Source organism: Jaculus jaculus, chromosome 6, assembly GCF_020740685.1.
Source record: "Jaculus jaculus isolate mJacJac1 chromosome 6, mJacJac1.mat.Y.cur, whole genome shotgun sequence".
NCBI classification, from domain to species: Eukaryota; Metazoa; Chordata; class Mammalia; order Rodentia; family Dipodidae; genus Jaculus; species Jaculus jaculus.
The window spans coordinates 42,814,416-42,833,197 of record NC_059107.1 but is presented as its reverse complement, the minus strand read 5'-3'; the positions used below and the strand labels follow the sequence as shown (position 1 = coordinate 42,833,197).

The following is an 18,782-nucleotide window of genomic DNA, read 5'->3' as shown; positions in this document are numbered from 1 at the left end:
GAAAGAGAACACAGGAAACCAGCTGTGGTGGTTTGATTCAGGTGTCCCCCATAAACTTAGGTGTTCTGAATGCTAGGTTCCCAGCTGATGGAGATTTGGGAATTAGTGCCTCCTGGAGGGAGTGTATTGTTGGGGGTGGGCTTATGGGCTTTATAGCCAGTTTCCCCATCCCAGTGTTTGGCACACCCTCCTGTTGCTGTGGTCCATCTTATGTTGGCCAGGGGGTGATGTCCACCCTCTGCTCATGCCATCGTTTTCCCCTGCCATCGTGGAGCTTCCCCTCGAGCCTGTAAGCTAAAATAAACCTCTTTTTCCCAGAAGCTACTCTTGGTTGGGTGATTTCTAACAGCAATGCGAACTGGACTGCAACACCAGCTTAATGAAATAAAGAGGTCATTACAAGACATGAGTAAGGAAAAAGAAATACTGAAGAAAAGCCAGGTTGAATTCCTGGCTCTGAAGAATACAGTCAATGAAGTAAAAAACTCTGTGAAAATTCTTTCCAGTAGAATGGATGAAGGAGAGGACAGAATATCTAAACTAGAAGACCAGGTGGCAGATCTAATACAGTCCAACAATGAGAAAGACAAGCTAATAGCAAGGTATGAATGGGAATTTCAAGATATCCAGGGTACTATGGAAAGATCAAATATAAGAATTCAGGGCATAACAGAAGGAGAAGAATTTCAATCCAGAGGCTTAGTAGGTGTTTTCAATGAAATGATAGAAGAAAATTTTCCTCAAATTGGGAAAGAAATGCCAATGCAGATACAAGAAGCTTTTAGAACACCAAACAGACAAAATCTGGAAAGAACCTGTCCTTGCCATGTTATAATTCAACTACTGGACACACAAACCAAATATATTGAAAGCAGTTAGAGAGAAGAAGCAAGTCACCTACAAAGGCAAGACCATCAGGATAATAACAGATTACTCAAACAAACTTTAAAGACAGAAGGGCTTGGAATGTTGTATTCCAAGTTCTGAAAGATAACAACTATCAACCAAGATTACTTTTTTCCTGCAAAGTTGTCTATCCAAATTGATGGAGAAATAAGGACATTCCATAACAAAAACAGGTTAAAGGAATTTATGACAACTAAACCAGCTCTTCAGAAAATACTTGAAGGAATTCTTAATGCCAAAGAGAAAGGAAAACACACACAGGAGGATTAAATAGGAAAAAATAAACCACACTCAAATAACAGTTAAAACAAACAAGTAGGCCAGGCGTGGTGGCGCATGCCTTTTAATCCCAGCACTCGGGAGGCAGAGGTGGGAGGGCTGCTGTGAGTTCAAGGCCACCCTGAGACTACATAGTGAATTCCAGGTCAGCCTGGGCCAAAGTGAGACCCTACCTTGAAAAACCAAAAACAAAAAAACAAAACAAACAAACAAACAAAAAAACAAGTAAAGGGAAAACAGGAAACACTAAAAAATAAGAAAATTGGCTAGAATAAATGCATACCTTTCAATAATAACTCTTAATATCAATGGCCTCAATGCATCATCCAAAAGACACAGGCTTGCGGACTGGATTAAAAGGCAGGATTCTGTCATTTGTTGCCTCCAGGAAACTCATCTCTCAATAAAAGATAAACTCCACCTTAGGGTGAAAGGGTGGAAAATGGTATTTCAAGCAAATAGGCCTAGAAAACAAGCAAGTGTTGCTATCCTAACGTCTGACAGGATAGACTTCAAACCGACATTAGTGAGGAAAGATAAAGAAGGTCATTTTATACTGATTAACAGAACACTCCTGCAGGAGAACATTGCAATCCTAAACATATATGCACATAACATGGGGGCTCCCAGTTTCATCAAAGAAACACTATTAGACTCAAGGTCACAGAAAACATCAAAGGCAACTGTAGTGGGAGACTTTAAAACCCCACTCTCATCAAGTGATAGGTCATCCCAGCAAAGAATAAAAAGAGACATCTGAATTAACTTATGTCATGGAACAAATGGACCTAACAGATATCTACAAAACATTCCATCCAAATGCTGCAGAATATACATTTTTCTTAGCAGCACTGGGAACATTCCCTAAAATAGACCATATATTAGGAAACAAAGCAAATCTTAACAAATACAGGAAAATTGAAATAATCCCTGGTAATCTATCTGACCACAATGGGATTAAAATGCAAATCAGCAGCAAGAAAAGCTACAGAGCATATAGAAATTCATGGAGACTAAACAGTACACTATTGAATGATCAATGGTCATTGAAGAAATCAAAAAGGAAATCAATAAATTCATAGACTCATCTGATGATGATAATACAACATACCAAAACATTTGGGACACAATAAAGGTAGTCCTAAGAGCAAAATTTATAGCTCTAAGTGCCAATATTAAGAAATTAGAGAGCTTACAAATAAACAATTTAATGCTTCACCTTAAGGCCTTGGAAACAGAAGAACAAGGCAAACCAAAAATCAGTAGATGAGAAGAAATCATAAATATTGGGGCAGAAGTTAATGAAATAGAATCCCCCTCCCCCAAAAGCAATCCAAAGAATCAACAAAACAGAGTTGGTTCTTTGAAAGGATAAACAAGATTGATAAACCTCTAGCACATTTGACCAGAAGAGAGATGAGACAAAAATTAATAAAATTAGAGATGCAAAAGTCACCATTACAGCACATACCAAAGAACTTCAGACAATTATAAGGACATACGTTAAGAATATATGTGCCTCTTAGTTTGAAAATCTGAAAGAAATGGGTGATTTCCTTGATTCATATGACCTACCAAAATTAAATGAACATGAGATTAACTATTTAAATAGACATATAACAACTACAGAGATCCAAGCAGTTATGAAAAGTCTCCCAACTCAGAGAAGTCCAGGCCCAGATGGATTCACTGGTGTATTTTACCAGACCTTCCTGGAAGAACTAACACCAATGCTTCTCAAACTTTTCCATAAAATAGAAAAGGAAGGAATTCTACAGTACTCCTATGAAGTGAGCATCATTGTCATACCAGAACCAGGGAAAGGCAGAACAAAAAAAAAGAAAGAAAATTACAGACCAATATCCCTCATGAACATAGATGCAAAGATTCTCAACAAATTATCGGCAAACAGAATACAAGAATATATCAGAAAGATCATTCACCCTGACCAAGTTAGCTTTATCCTAGGGATTCAGTGATGGTTCAACGTACACAAATCAATAAATGTAATATATCATATAAATGGTCTTAAGGACCAAAATCACATGATCATCTCAATAGATGCAGAAAATGCACTTGACAAAATCCAATATTCTTTCATGGTAAAAGTATTACAGAAACTGGAACTAGAAGGAACATATCTCAATATAATAAAAGCTATTTATGACAAACCTGCAGCCAACATAATACTAAATGGTGAAAAACTTGAAGCTTTTCCACTGAATTCAGGAACAAAACAAGGTGTCCACTGTCCCTACTTTTATTTAATATAGTCCTGGAAGAGTTAGCTATTGTAATAAGGCAATAGACACTCATAAAAGAGATACAAACTGGAAAGGAAGAGATCAGATTATCACTATTTGCAGATGATATGATTCTACTCATAAAAGCCCCTAAAAACTCTACCAGCAAACTGTTAGAGCTGATAAACACTTTTAGCAATGTAGCAGGATACAAAATAAACACACAGAAACCATCAGCTTTCCTATATACTAACAACAAACATGTGGAGAATGAAATCAGGGAATCTCTCCCATTCACAATTGCCTCAAAAAAACAAAAAAGGCACCTTGGAATAAACTTAACTAGGGAAGAAGTAGCTCTACAATGAGAACTTTAAAACACTCAAGTGAGAAATTGCAGAAGACACAAGGAAATGGAAAGATATCCCATGTTATTGATTGGAAGAATTAATATTATGAAAATGTCAATCTTACCAAAAGCAATCTACATATTTAATGCAATGCCCATTAAAATTCCAATGGCATTCTTCACAGGAATAGAAAAAAAATCCTAAATTTCATTTGGAAGCACAAAAAATCTTGAATAGCCAAAATTATTTTGAGCAACAATATAAGGCCAGTGGTATCACCATACCCAATTTTAGGCTATATTACAAAGCCATACTAACAAAACAGCATGGTATTGGCACAAAGACAGACATGTAGATCAATGGAACAGGATAGAAGACCCAGATATTAATTCATGCAGCTACAGCCATCTGATTTTTGACAAAAATGCCCAAAATATTCATTGGAGAAAAGATAGCCTCTTCAACAAGTGATGCTGGGAAAAACTGGATATCTATATGTAGAAAGATGAAAATAGATCCTTGTCTTTCTCCATGCACAAGAATCAAATCCAAGTGGATCAGGGACCTTAATATCAGACCTAAAACTCTGAAATTGCTAGAGGAAAAAGTAGGGGAAGCCTTTCAACATATTTGCACAGCTAATGACTTTCTGAATATAACCCTAATTGCTCAAAAAATTAAACCACTAATCAGCTACTGGGGTCTCATGAAATTACAAAGCTTTTGTACAGCTAGGGACACTGGATAGAACAAAGAGACAACCTACAGAATGGGAGAAAATCTTTGTCAGTTACACATCTGACAGAGGATTAATATCCAGAATATACAAAGAACTCAAAAAACAGAACAATAAGAAAACAACCCAATCAAAAAGTGGGATTTGGAACCAAATAGAGAGTTCTCACTGTAAGAAATACAGATGACATATAAACATCTAAAAAAGTGTTCTACATCCTTAGCAATCAGGGAAATACAAATTAAAACTACCTTGAGATTCTGTCTCTCTCCCGTCAGAATGGCTATCATTAAGAAAACAAATGACAATAAATCTTGGCAAGGATGTGGTAAAAGGGTAACCCTTCTACACTGTTGGGTGGGAATGTAATCTGGTACAGCCATTGTGGAAATCAGTGTGGAGCTTCTTGAGACAGCTAAAAATATAATTGCCATATGATCCAGCTATAGCACTCCTAGGCATATATCCTGATGACTCTTCTCACTACTGTAGAGATTCTTGCACAACCATGTTTATTGCTGCTCTATTCACAATAGCTAGGAAATGCCTAGCTACCTAGACATCCCTCCATAGAGGAATGGATTGATTATAAAGATGTCATACATCTACACAATGGAGTTCTATTCAGAGGTAAAGAAAAATAAAATTATGAAATTTGCAGGGAATTGGATGTATCTGGAAAGGATTATACTAAGTGAGGTAACCCAGGCCCAGAAAGCTAAACGTCACATGTTCTCTCTTATATGTGGATCCTAGCTACAAATGTATAGACTTGTGTGTGATCTGGAGTCAAAAATCAGTAGTAGAGGCCCATAAGCTAGAAAAAGACTATAAGGGAAGGAGGGAAGGGAAGGTCTTAAGAGGATGGTATTGTATATATTTAAGTAGAAGAACAGATTACAGGGAGGGGAAAGGCTTAAGTGAGGGCAGAGGAAGAGCTTGTATAAAAGAAAGGAGTGGGGAGCGTCAATCAAAATTCAAGGTATTCTGACTAAGACATATGAAAATCTACTTTCTTAAATAATGGCATGTCCAGAAGACATAGATTGTCACTAGAAAATTTTCAGTGCCTGGGATGGGATACCTTCCAGTGAGTTGCTGGCCAGTGAGGTCTCTCTTGCCACCAAAACATTGTAGGCTATTGCCAAGGTTTGTTCCCCATGAGAACAAGATGGTAAGACCCTGTTGCTGAAGACTTCACATGCCTGAGCAGCAAAGTCACTGAGGAATCAAGTTGGTGCTGAGCAGAAAACCTTCTCCCTGTAGCCCAGCCAACTGAAATCTGGAAAAAGCTGCACTATATGTTGTCTTATGAGAAACAGAAGTCATCAGCAGTCAAACAGTGGACACTAGAAACCTCAAGTTTGGCCAGACAGGCCAAATGACGGAACGAGTGTCATAGTGGCATATCTGCTCTAGGGGAAACCAATTGTACTCTAATTGTATTGAAGGCCCACGCTATGGGAGGTAATACATGCTTGGTACTGAAAACCTAATCAAAAGCCTATGGAAGGGGAGGTCACGAGGCTTAGGGGTTTAAAGCCTGCTCTTGTCTGAATGAATGCATTTATTACTTTCACCAAATTGCCCTGAAAGCACTACACTTAATATTCATACTCATATATTAATGCTACTCTCACTTCTGGTTAGAGAAGCTTCTCTTTTCAGATGGTGATGACCACTGGGTTGACCCAAAAGACAGCATAGTGCTGAGAAGTAGGGACGAAGGAGTGTCCAGCACTGAAACATCTCACACCCTCCAAGGATCAGGGTCCTTTGCGGAAGAGGTGGAGGAAAGAATGTAAGCACCAAAGGAAGGGTACCACTCCTTACATACAACTCTCTGGACAGAATTTGGCCTCAATATTCAAGACTTTGCATTGCCTAGCAGTATCCACAAAAGACCCTCATAATAGGAGAAAAAGATGATGACATCGAATTAAATGAGAGACTAATGGAGAGAGGGAGGGGATATGACAGAGAGCAGAGTTATGAAGGAGAAAGTGGGGGAGGGGAGAAAAATGCCATGGTTTGTTGTCTGTAAGTATAAAAGTTGCCAATAAAAAATACATATATTAAAAGAATTGACACACACACATATACACACATACACATACTAAAAGGCATAAATTGTATTATTTGTTATGAGAAACAAGTCATAAGTTTAAGTTTAAACCTCACAAATAGCAGTGGGAAAGAAGAAAATATTCAGTTCCTGCTGTAGCTTCTGTGAGCCAGTAAGAAGACCCATCTTAGAGAAGCAAATGAAATAAGTCAGGAATGTCTATAATAGCACATTTTCACATTTCTAGCCCGCTGTGCTAATTTAGGTCTGGAAAAGTGATAGCATATAGGGGAAAGGACACAAAATTCATGTTAAGGGATTTGGTTTTAGCTTCACTTAAGCCAAAGAATAAGTAACTAACCTGGGTCAGACACTTGTGTTCTGGTCTCTATTTCATCATATCACAGGTATGATAGATATAAGGTGGACTTTGACTTAGTCTTCAAGTCATGTAGATGGGGAAGTAGCCATCTGGACTGTAGACATTACAGTAAGCACCACAGGAATACTGTGCTGTGGATATAGAGGCTTTCACCTTCAGTTTCCCACTTATATAAAAAACTTATGTAGTGTCCTACCTATTGCATAGAAGAGGGCAATGGGAGTGTGCAAATAAATTGGACAACAGCAATCAGCCCTGAAAACATTGTATTTTCTTCAAGCACATGTTTTTTTTTTTTTTTTTTTTTATAAGGTAGGGTCTCACTCTAGCTCAGGCTGACCTGGAATTCACTATGTATTCTCAGGGTGGCCTCGAACTCTTGGCGATCCTCCTACCTCTGCCTCCCGAGTGCTGGGATTAAAGGCGTGCGCCACCACGCCCGGTAAGCACATGTTTAATTTGACATTTTAACCGACATAGACATCTCTAATTACTCTGTTCAAGTTTTCTTTTGTTCATTTATATTAGGATGAGGTGGATTATACCATGTCCCAACCTGATGATATAATACCAACAAATCTTGCTTATGTTGCATCATGCCCAAGGGTATTCTCCAAAGGGAACGGAAAGTGCTCTGCTTCATGCAATTCCTCAGGGGACCAGCCTACCAGAGGTTTCACTGTTTGGAGCACACAGCTCTTTCAGTTACTGCTATAGGTAAAGCAGAAACAGGAAAATGTATAATTACTTCTATGTTTTCCCTCAATGAAATTATTTTCTCAAAACTTCCAGATGCATGTACTACTTTGTGCATCTGGCTCTATGTAGGTACTGGGGAATCAAACTCAATCTATCAGAATTTGTAAGCAAGTGCTTTTAACTGCTGAGCCACCTCTCCTGCCCTTGATTTTCTTTTTAAAAACCATTTATTAACAAACAAGTAAAATACCTTGAAAAGAATCACTCTTTTAATTCTTCCAACTCCCCTGAACTAGCCTCTTTAAACTTTCATTGACAATTCAAGGATGAGTTGATGCTTTATTTCCACTGTCCTTCTTCCTGATATATATATATGATGTTATTATATCTTTTACTCCAATGCATATTTGACCTTGTAAAATATTATTTTATACAGCTAATTGACATCAAGTACTTATGCTCATATTTTCCTTAATTTCTTACATTAATTTCTGCATTCATTGTATATTTATGTATAAATATTGCCCCCAAATCTAGCAGCATAAAACGTTAAAAGCTTATTCTCTTACATCTATCATTTGAGGAGAAATTTGGGAATGGATTACAGTTGTTTCTGGGAGTTCTCTTTAGGTTTCAGTCAATATAATCGTTCAGAATTAGAGCCTTCAAAAAGTTTCACTGGTGAATTTCAAGGTGGCTATGGTGATTTGAATGAGATGGCCCCAATAGACCCATGTGTGTGTATGTGTGTTTAGACTCATGTATTTTGAATACTTGGCTCCCAGCTGGTAGAATGAGAGGTGGAGCTTTGCTGGAGGAGGTGTGCTGCTAGGGGTGGGCTTAGGGGTGTTATAGTCCAGCTTCCCTTTTGTCAGAGCTCAGCTTATTCTTGCTGTGTTCTGCCAGCTGCTGTGGCAAGATATGATGTTTAGCCTCTGCTTTAGCACCCTTTACCTCTCACAATGAAGCTTCCCCTCAAGACTGTAAGCCAAAACACACCCTTCCCTCCTATCAGCTACTTTTGGTCAGGTGTTTTATCCCCAGATACATGAAGGTAACTACAACAGAGGCCACTCAGATGTTGGCAAATTCATGATGGCCATTGTCAGGAACCTGTCTTTTTTAAAATTTTATTTTATTTTATTTTTTCTTTTAAAATGTGTTATTTATTTATTTGCGAGAGAGATAGAGGGGGGCAGACAGAGAGAGAATGGGCGAGCCAGGGCTCCAGCCACTGCAAACAAGCTCCAGATTCATGTGCCACCTTGTGCATCTGGCTTACATGGGTCCTGGGGGATTGAACCGTGGTTCTTAGGCTTCACAGGCAAGTGCCTTAACCGCTAAGCCATTCCCTAACCCCTACTTAGCATGTCTTAAAAGGGACAACTATGGTCTTGCAGAGTCAATTGGAGTCAGTTGTTACAAAGCCGTCAGCAGTGTGGATCCTTCTTGTCCCTTTCTGTCTTTCTGCCGTGCCGTGACAGTCGCGTGTGTAGGAGACTCAGCAGAGGCTGACAATGCTGCTGCCTGACCAAGGATGCTTAGTCTCCAAACCTGCGAGCTAAATAAACCTCTTCCTAAAGTTTCTGCCTCCTTTTCTTACAATAGAAAATAGATTACTTGGGGCTGGAGAGATGGCTTAGCGATTAAGGCATTTGCCTGCAAAGCCAAAGGATCCTGGTTCGATTCTCCAGGACCCAAGTAAGCCAGATGCACAAGGGGGTGCATGCATCTGGAGTTTGTTTGCAGTGGCTGGAGGCCCTGGAGCATCCATTTTCTCCCTCTCTCTCCCTCTCCATCTATCTCTGCCTCTTTCTCTCTCTCAAATAAATAAACAAATATTTTTAAAATAAATAAATAAAAAGAAAATAGATCACTTAAGCAACTAACCAATTGAAAAAGCAACCAGACTGCTGAGACCCAAACAACATAGCCATAGGCTGCAGTTGGCCCCTAAGGCACCCTGTGTCACCCCTGGAGGGATTCCTTGACTGGGTGACTAGGCACAGACTTGTGGTCCACCTTTAGCAAGCTTAAGGACGTTATAGCATGCATTTTTAGTAATCGATCATACTCATATTTCAGCCTTCTTTCTCTCTATCTCATACTGGGGGTATAACTCTGGGTTTCATGCATGCTAGGCAAGCACTCTACCATTGAACCACATTTCCAGAACCTCAGCTTTCATTTTCTTTGTTTTTTCTTTTCACAATTTTTATTAACATTTTCCATGATTATAAAAAATATCCCATGGTAATGCCCTCCCTCCTCCACCACTGCACTTTCCCCTTCGAAATTCCATTCTCCATCATATTACCTCCCCATCTCAGTCATTCTACTTACATATATACAATACCAACCTATTAAGAACCCTCCTCCCTTCCTTTCTCTTCCCTTTATATCTCCTTTTTAACTTACTGGCCTCTGCTACTGAGTATTTTCCTTGTCATGCAGAGGCCCAATCATCTGCAGCTAGGATCCACATATGAGAAAGAACATGTGGCGCTTGGCTTTCTGGGCCTGGGTTACCTCACTTAGTATAATCCTTTCCATATCCACACATTTTTCTGCAAATTTTGTAACTTCATTTTTCTTTACCACTAAGTAGAACTCCATTGTATAAATGTGCCACATCTTCATTATCCACTCACCAGTTGAGGGACATCTAGGCTGGTTCCACTTCCCAGCTATTATAAATTGAGCAGCAATAAACATGGTTGAGCATGTACTTCTAAGGAAATGAGATGATTCCTTTGGATATATGCCTAGCAGTGCTATAGCTGGGTCATATGGTAGATCAATCTTTAGCTGTTTTAGGAACCTCCACACTGATTTCCACAATGGCTGGACCAGATTGCATTCCCACCAGCAGTGTAGAAGGGTTCCTCTTTTTCCACATCCCCGCCAACATTTATGATCATTTGTTTTCATGATGGTGGCCAATCTGACAGGAGTGAGATGGAATCTCAATGTAGTTTTAATCTGCATTTCCCTGATGACTAGTGATGTAGAACTTTTTTTTAGATGCTTATATGCCATTCATATTTCTTCCTTTGAGAATGCTCTATTTAGCTCCAAAGCCCATTTTTTGATTGGCTTGTTTGATTCCTTATTATTTAACTTTTTGAGTTCTTTGTATATCCTAGATATTAATTCTCTATCTGATGTATAGCTGGCAAAGATTTTTCCCCTTTCTGTAGGTTGCCTCTTTGCTTTTTTCACTGTGTCCTTTGCAGTGCAAAATCTTTGTAATTTCATGAGGTCCCAGTGATTAATCTGTGGTTTTATTGCCTGAGCAATTGGGGTTGTATTCAGAAAGTCTTTGCCAAGACAAATATGTTGAAGGGTTTCCCCTACTTTTTCCTCTAGCACTTAAAGAGTTTCAGGTCTGATGTTAAAGTCCTTAATGCATTTGGACTTAATTCTTGTGCATGGAGAGAGAGAAGAATCTATTTTCATCCTTCTGCAGATATATATCCATTTTTCCCAACACCATTTGCTGAAGCAGCTGTCTTTTCTCCAATGAGTATTTTTGGCATTTTTATCGAATATCAGGTGGCTATAGCTACCTGGACTTACATATGGGTCCTCTATTCTGTTCCATTGATCTACATGTCTGCTTTTGTGCCAGTACCATGCTGTTTTTGTTACTATGGCTCTGTAGTATAGGTTAAAATCAGGTATGGTGATACCACCAGCCTCATTTTTGTTGCTCAGTATTATTTTAGATATTCGAGGTTTTTTGTGATTCCAAATGAATTTTTGTATTGTTTTTTCTATTTCCATGAAGAATGTCTTTGGAATTTTGATAGGGATTGCATAAAATATGTATATTGCTTTTGATAAGATTGCCATTTTCATAATATTGATTCTTCCAATCCAGGAACAAGGGATGTTTTTCCCCTTTCTAGTGTCTTCTGCAATTTCTCACTTGAGAGTTTTTTTTTTAATTTTTATTTATTTATTTATTTGAGAGCGTCAGACACAGAGAGAAAGACAGATAGATGGAGAGAGAGAGAATGGGCATGCCAGGGCTTCCAGCCACTGCAAACGAACTCCAGACACGTGCGCCCCCTTGTGCATCTGGCTAACATGGGACCTGGGGAACCGAGCCTCAAACCGGGGTCCTTAGGCTTCACAGGCAAGTGCTTAACCACTAACCCATCTCTCCAGCCCTCTCACTTGAGAGTTTTAAAGTTCTCATTGTAGAGATTCTTAACTTCCTTGGTTAGGTTTATTCCAAGGTACTTTTTTTTTCTGATGCAATTGTGAATGGGAGTGATTCCAGTTTTCCCCCATTTAATAATATGTTGGCTGTAGGCATGTCATAAATAGCTTTTATTATATTGAGGTACGTTCCTTCTAATCCCAGTCTCTGTAAGACTTTTATCATGAAGGGATGTTGGATTTTGTCAAATGCTTTCTCTGCATCTAATGAGATGATCATGTGATTTTTTGTCCTTCAACCCATTTATATAATGTATTATATTTTTAGAGTTGCATATATTGAACCATCCCTGCATCTCTGGTATATAGCCTACTTGGTCAGGGTGATTGATCTTTCTGATATATTCTTGTATTCTGTTTGCCAATATTTTGTTGAGAATTTTTGCATCTATGTTCATGAGGGAGATTGGTCTGTAATTTTCTTTTTTTGTTCTATCTTTGCCTGGTTTTGGTATCAAGGTGATGCTGGCTTCATAGAAGGAATTTTCTAGAATTCCTTCTTTTTCTATTTCCTGGAAAAGCTTAAGAAGCAATGGTGTTATCTCTTCCTTGAAGGTTTGGTAAAATTTAGCAGTGAATCCATCTGGGCCTGGGCTTTTTTTAGTGGGGAGATTATTGATAACTGTTCGGATCTCCATGCTGGTTATAGGTCTATTTAATTAATCTCATCTTGATTTAATTTAGGTAGTTGGCCTTTGCAAAGCCAATGTAGTGTGCTTTGAAGTTAATTATTGTAAACATGAAAGCAGCAAATAAGTGACATAAAGAAAGGAAGCAAGAAAGCTCTTAGTTGTCCGTTAGAACTGGACGGTAAAACCCTATTGCTGATGATCGTACATACTTTGGCTGCAGGACACTAAGAAACCAAGCTGGAGCTGAGCTGGAATCCTCCTCCCTATTGACAAACTGGCATCTTTCAACATTGTGGGTAAGTACTATGCGCCTGCTGCAGAAGAAAAGTCATTACTGGTTTTAATCAGTAGTGGACCTTGAAAGCTACATAACTGGCATTATACTCAGCTTCATGTTGCTGGAGTGAACTTCCAAACACACATTTGATGTGAGGAATGAGATTTACTTCAGGACTACATATTCAGGGGAATTTCCATAATGGCAGAAGAAACTGGATCCTTTTCACAGGTCCAAGCAGAGAAAGACACCCCCCACAGGCCAGCCAGCACCACAAACAAACACACAACCTCAGTAAACAGCAGAGACTTAGACAGAACTCAAGAGCTCTGCATACCTTTGGGCTAGAAACAGAGTTTCCTCCAGTAACACCTTTGAGCTGGACCCCAGCATCCAACACCAGTGACAACTTTTCCAATCAGGTGCCTTGATATTCAAATGTTAAGAAAGCACCCTAATCTTTTGGGGGACAGAACATTCAAGGTACTATAGCTGGCCAGTCAGGCAAATGTGCCAAATGTTGTAATAGTGGCATATCTGATATGGGGGAAACCAGCTACTCTCTGATTGCATTTGAGACACACTCCATAGGAGGGAATTCATGCTTTGAATTTAAAACCTAGTCAAAAATCCACTGGCTGGGGAGGTCATAAGCTCTAGGGGGAAGCTACTAATGTTTTGCTAAATAGGTATATTATGCCCCTTAAATTACCTTCTAAATAGTTATGTTTACACCCATACATTAATTCTACTCTCTGACTTTTTGTTAGAGAAGGTCACAGTGACTACTGAGAATACCCAAAACTCATCATACTGCTGAGAGGCAGTGACAATGGAGTGTTTAGCACTGAAAGACAGCTTTATAACACCCTCTGTTTCAGAGACCATTGAGGAAGAGGTGTTGGAACGAATATAAGAGCCAAAGGATTGGGTGGAGTACTGTGGAATGATGTATTCCAGATACAAAATTTGCAGTTATGACCTTACAGTGCTTGACACTATTTATACAAGATTTGCATAATATGAGTGCAAAGAATGATGACATCAAAATAGAAGAGGTACTAGTTGGAAAGAAAAAGGATTTAGGCACTGGAGAGATGTCTTAGCAGTTAAGGCATTTGCCTGCAAAGCCTAAGGATCCTGGCTCAACTCTCTAGGACCCACGTTAGCCAGATGCACAAGGGGGCGCATGCTTCTGGAGTTCGTTTGCAGTGGCTGGAGGCCTTCGTGTGCCCATTCTGTCTCTCTCCCTTTCTCTTTCTCTGTCTCAAATAAATAAATAAGTGAAATATATTAAAAAAAAGTAAAAGGATTTAGGAGAGGAGGATGTAGGAGACAAAGTAAGGGAATAGGAGAGGATTATGATCAAGTGTACATGCATGGAGGTGATCAATAAAATGCTTGAAAAAAGAATCTAAAAAGGAAACAGGAAGAAAAAGGAAATGAAAAAATAAATAGATTAAAGAAAAAAGTAGGGAGAATGTTAGGAGAAGGAAAGAAAGGTGCAAAAAGTTATTAAAAATGAAAAAAAGAAATAACAAAGAACAAAAGCAAAGTTGTTTCAAACCTTTTTTATTTTTTTTTTCAGATTTAAAAATTTTTATTAGTCTTTTACTCAGTGAATACAGTCAAGTTGGTACCATTGTTAACTTCCTCCCTGGCCTCCTCCTCCACAGGGACCCTTCTTGTTGGGGTATATGGGTCGTGCATTGTGGGGTTAGCCCTCAGTTATGGGCAGGAGGAAATGTCTCTGTGTATGTATAACCAAACGTGTGGCTCTGACATTCTCTCTGCCCCTCTTCTGCAAATTTCCCTGAGCCATGTTGGGTTCGTTTTAGGTCTGCTTCAGTGATGAGGTCTTGGGCGCCTCTGTGTCTCTGGATATCTGGTTCGGTAGGAGTTAATTGTTCTCTGTGTCTATTTCCTTCACCCTTGTGCTGGCACCAGGTTCACAAAGAAAACAGCATCCTTGCTTGTTTCCCCAGTTCTTCTTAGTTTCAGTTGGGGCCCTTTTGAGGTACGATGGGGTGGTTTTCTCCTTAGGATCTGCATGTCTGAAAAAGAGAAGCAGATTATTTGAGAGAGGGAGGGGGAGAGAGAGAGAGAGAAAGGTGGGGGAGAGGAGAAAGAGAGGGAGAGGGTGAGAATATGGGCATGCCAGGGCCTCCACCCAGTGCAAACGAACCCCAGCAACATGAGCCACCTTGTGCATCTGGCTTATGTGGGTACTGAAGAATTGAACCTGGGTCCTTAGGCTTTGTAGGTAAGTGTCTAAATGCTAATCCACTTCTCAAGCCCCCCAAATTGTTTTTAAGTCAGAAAAAAATTGAAAAAATGCATTAAAAATGCACTAGAAATATAGTATGAAAAGGGGGATATGAAGGACAAAATGAAACCAGAAGAAAAAGGGCAAAAAACAAAGTCCAATAATGACGAAAATGTATTTATAAAATTATATAACGGTGAATAAAAATTTAAATAATTTAACTCATTAAAATATACAATAAAGTAAAAACACTACCAAAGTATAGTAAAAGAAAAAAATGGGAGAAACAAGGAGTATAAATGAGAAAATACTTATTCTGCTTCTTTCTAGACCCTCCTAAATCCAACATTCCTTTATAATAAAAACCACGGCTGGGTGTGGTAGTGCACGCCCTTAATCCCAGCATTCAGGCAGTAGGAGGCTCACCATGAGTTTGGGGGCCACCCTGAGACTACATAGTGAATTACAGGTCAGCCTGAACTAGAGTGAAACTCCACCTTGAAAAACCAAAAAACCCCAAGCCCCCCCAAAACCAAAAACCAAAACCCTAACTAATATTATATTGATAGGGAAAACCTTAAACCATCTCCAGTAAAATCCATTCTCTTCACTCTATTCAAGATGATGCAGGTGGTTTAGCCCTAGAGCAATGAGAAAAGACAAAGAAATAAGAGGTACAAATAGGAAAGGAAGAAGTCATGCTATTTCTTTTTACAGATGTTATGATTTAGGCCATTCTCCCAGTTGACCATAGACACAAAAATTCTCAATAAAATACTGGCAAACTGGGTTCAAGAACACATCAAGAAGACCATGCACCACAATCAAGTGGGTTCAATCCACAGATGCAGCAGCCCGTGCTCAATGACCCCGAGCTGTTTCCCACCGCCCACACGCTGACTTCCTCGGCCGCTGAGAGCAGCAGCGTCCCCGCGTCGGGAGCGGGTGCGGCAGCGGAGCCCGGTCGAGGAGTTATTGCTCAGGGTCCAACCACTGTGGGAGGGCTCTTCAGGGTTTGAAGGCAGTAGTAAGTCTGAAAGTCCTGGGGCTCCACGTCAGCAATGGTGAGGGTGAATTCCGACCCAGATCCGCTGCCACTGAAGCGGGCGGGGACCCCGTCACGGCGGGTGGAAGCGTGGTAAAGGAGCGCGCGGAAGGTCTGCCCGGGCCCTTGCTGGTACCAGGACAAGTAGTGCTTCCCGTCCGAGAAGAGGAGGCTCTGGCTGGCCCTGCGCGTGATGGACACCGTCTCCCCCGGGGAGGCCGGCAGGGGCGAACCCGACTGAGTGAGCACAATCTGCCCACGGAGACCTGTGACCGGAGACACAAGGTGGACACAGGGACACTGCGGCGTCCAGTCCGCGCAAGCCTGCGCTGCGACCCGCCTTCCCTCCTCCCTCCACCCCTCCGCGCTCCTCCTCTGGGCACTGTCCCCTGGGGATGTCCCTCACCTCGAGTTCCGAGCAGCAGGAGGCCCAGAAGCACGGCTGCTACCATCTTGGGCCTCTCTTGCCTCTCGGGATGCTCTGGCCCTGTAAGAAGCCCTTTTATAAGCCTCCATCCATCACAAGGCGGGGCCAGGCGCGGGATGTTAAAGGCAATCCTCAGGGAGGGCGAGGCCTGGGCAGGTGGGGCAGAGGGCTGCCTGTCGGGCTGCTGCCACCCTTGGGCCACCTGCCCCTGCCCTGTGCCCTGCCCCCAGGACTTGCGGTGAGAGGGTCACACTCGCTCCCACTCCAGGGCAAACAGATGTCTGGTCCCCAGGGACATGCCACTCAAGAGTTCACAGTTCTTTAAAGACATAGATAGCCCTTGGTTGCCACTCAAATGTCACGCAGTTCCTGGAGAAAAAGGCCCAAGGCCGCTAGCTCCCAAGGCAGGGCTGGGGAGGGCAGACCCTGCTGTTCCGCAGTTAGCTTCCCGTCTTTGCCTGGCCCTGGTGAGCGTGTGCTAAGCGCCAATCCAGGAAACACAGAGGCTCACTCATCTTTCTCAATTTACCTTCATCTTATTAGGTGAAACCGTGGGGAAAAAAATCCTACATCTTTGTTCGTAACTCTTAAGTAATGTTACGTGGATGTTTCTTGTCATAGTTGAGTCTCTCCCTGGTGGTAATGTTAGCCAACTGAAGGGCACTTACTGCGCACGCTGTGGGCACTGTCCCTGTCCTGGGTTTACCGTGGACTGCCGACTGATGATGGGTCAGGTGGGCCTCTATCTTTTTTTGGTCTGGGTTCTGCTTTCTTCAGATCCTCCAGTGTGTGGAGATGTCCTCCCTCCCCTGGGCTGGGACTTGCTGCCTTTTTCCAAGGAATCTACCTACTGGTCCTCATTCCACTCTTACCTCACAGAAGAGCAAGTCAACCTGGGTGAAGCTTTAGTCCTTCAAATCAAAATTAAAAGTGCATCCCTCGCTGGGTGTGGTGGCACACGCCTTTGATCCCAGCACTAGGGAGGCAGAGGTAGGCGGATCACCATGAGTTCAAGGCCGCCCTGAGACTACATAGTGACTAGGCTAGAGTGAGACCCTACCTTGAAAAACAAAACCAAACGAAACAACAACAACAACTAAAAAACCCAAAAACTTAAAAAAGTGCCTCCCTCCCTCCTATACACTACACTTCTGGAAACATACAGTACAGTTCTCATGCAGTCTAAGGGGAGCTTTTCTTTACTGATTATATTAGATGTGGACTCTTTAGATATGGAAACGCGTTTCATATATGTTTGATGTCTTTAGGTAAGTGCCTTCTATTTGTATTTTAAAATTATTAATGGATGTGGGATTTTTTCAAGTGCCTTTTCTACATCTGCCAACACAATCATGTGGCTTCTGAGCTTTCCTTGTGTTAATGTGGTGCATCACATTTACTAATTTGTATATGCGAGCCATCCTTACAGCCCAGGAGTAATTCTTACTTGGTCGTGGTATATAATCGTATTAATGGACTGTGTACATGTTGTATAATCTTATTAATGGACTGAATGTAATGAACTCAGTTTGTTAGGATTTTCACATCTTGTTTATCATAGATATTGGCATATAGTTTTCTTTCCTTGGTATCTTTCTTTGCTTAGGAAATGGTGATATGGATCGCATGAAATAAATTTGAAAGTTCTCTCTTTCATTTCATTTCATTTCTTTCTTTTCTTTTCTTTTTTTTTTTTTTTTGAGGTAGGGTTTTACTCTATCCCAGGATGACCTGGAATTCACTATGTAGTCTCAGGGTGGCCTTGAACTCACAGCGATCCTCATACCTCTGCTTCCCGAGTGCTGGGATTAAAGGTGTGCACCACCACACCCAGTTTATGTTTCCTATTTTATTTCTAATTTTATTTGTCTTCTCTCTTTTTTCTTAGTTTGCCTGAGAGTTTGTTGACTTTGTTAATCATTTCAAAAGTCATTTAGTTCTAACTTTTGTTGATTTAAAAATTATTCTTGTTTTCTCTGTTTATTTCTTTTCTTTTTTATTAAGTAGAAACTTTGTATGGACACATCATGTGCTGGTACTTATTTGTTTTATTTCTACTCCAATCCTAATTTCCCATCTTTCTCTTTTTGAATTTAGTTTGTTCTTGTTTTTCTAATTACTTGGGACATAAAGTTAAGTTTTTTGTTTGTAAGCTCTATTTTTCTTAGTTTGGGTATATATCACTATTTCTCCCTAGATCTGCTTTTCTTATGTCCTATGAGTTTTTGTATGATGCATTTCCATTTTC

The 18,782-nt window shown here is 40.5% G+C and overlaps 1 protein-coding gene across 1 annotated transcript in view; it reads right to left on the bottom strand.

Moving 5' to 3' along the window:
- LOC123461406 (immunoglobulin kappa light chain-like) overlaps window positions 1–16,559 on the bottom strand; it is a 55,242-nt gene extending 38,683 nt beyond the window's left edge. Inside the window, exons 1-3 of the mRNA XM_045151455.1 lie at window positions 16,514–16,559; window positions 16,057–16,373; window positions 15,841–15,847 (exon numbers count right to left, since the gene is read on the bottom strand). Coding sequence (XP_045007390.1) covers window positions 15,841–15,847; window positions 16,057–16,373; window positions 16,514–16,559 — 370 coding nt within the window. The remainder of the gene's footprint in view (window positions 1–15,840; window positions 15,848–16,056; window positions 16,374–16,513) is intronic.
- Window positions 16,560–18,782: the final 2,223 nt, after the last annotated feature.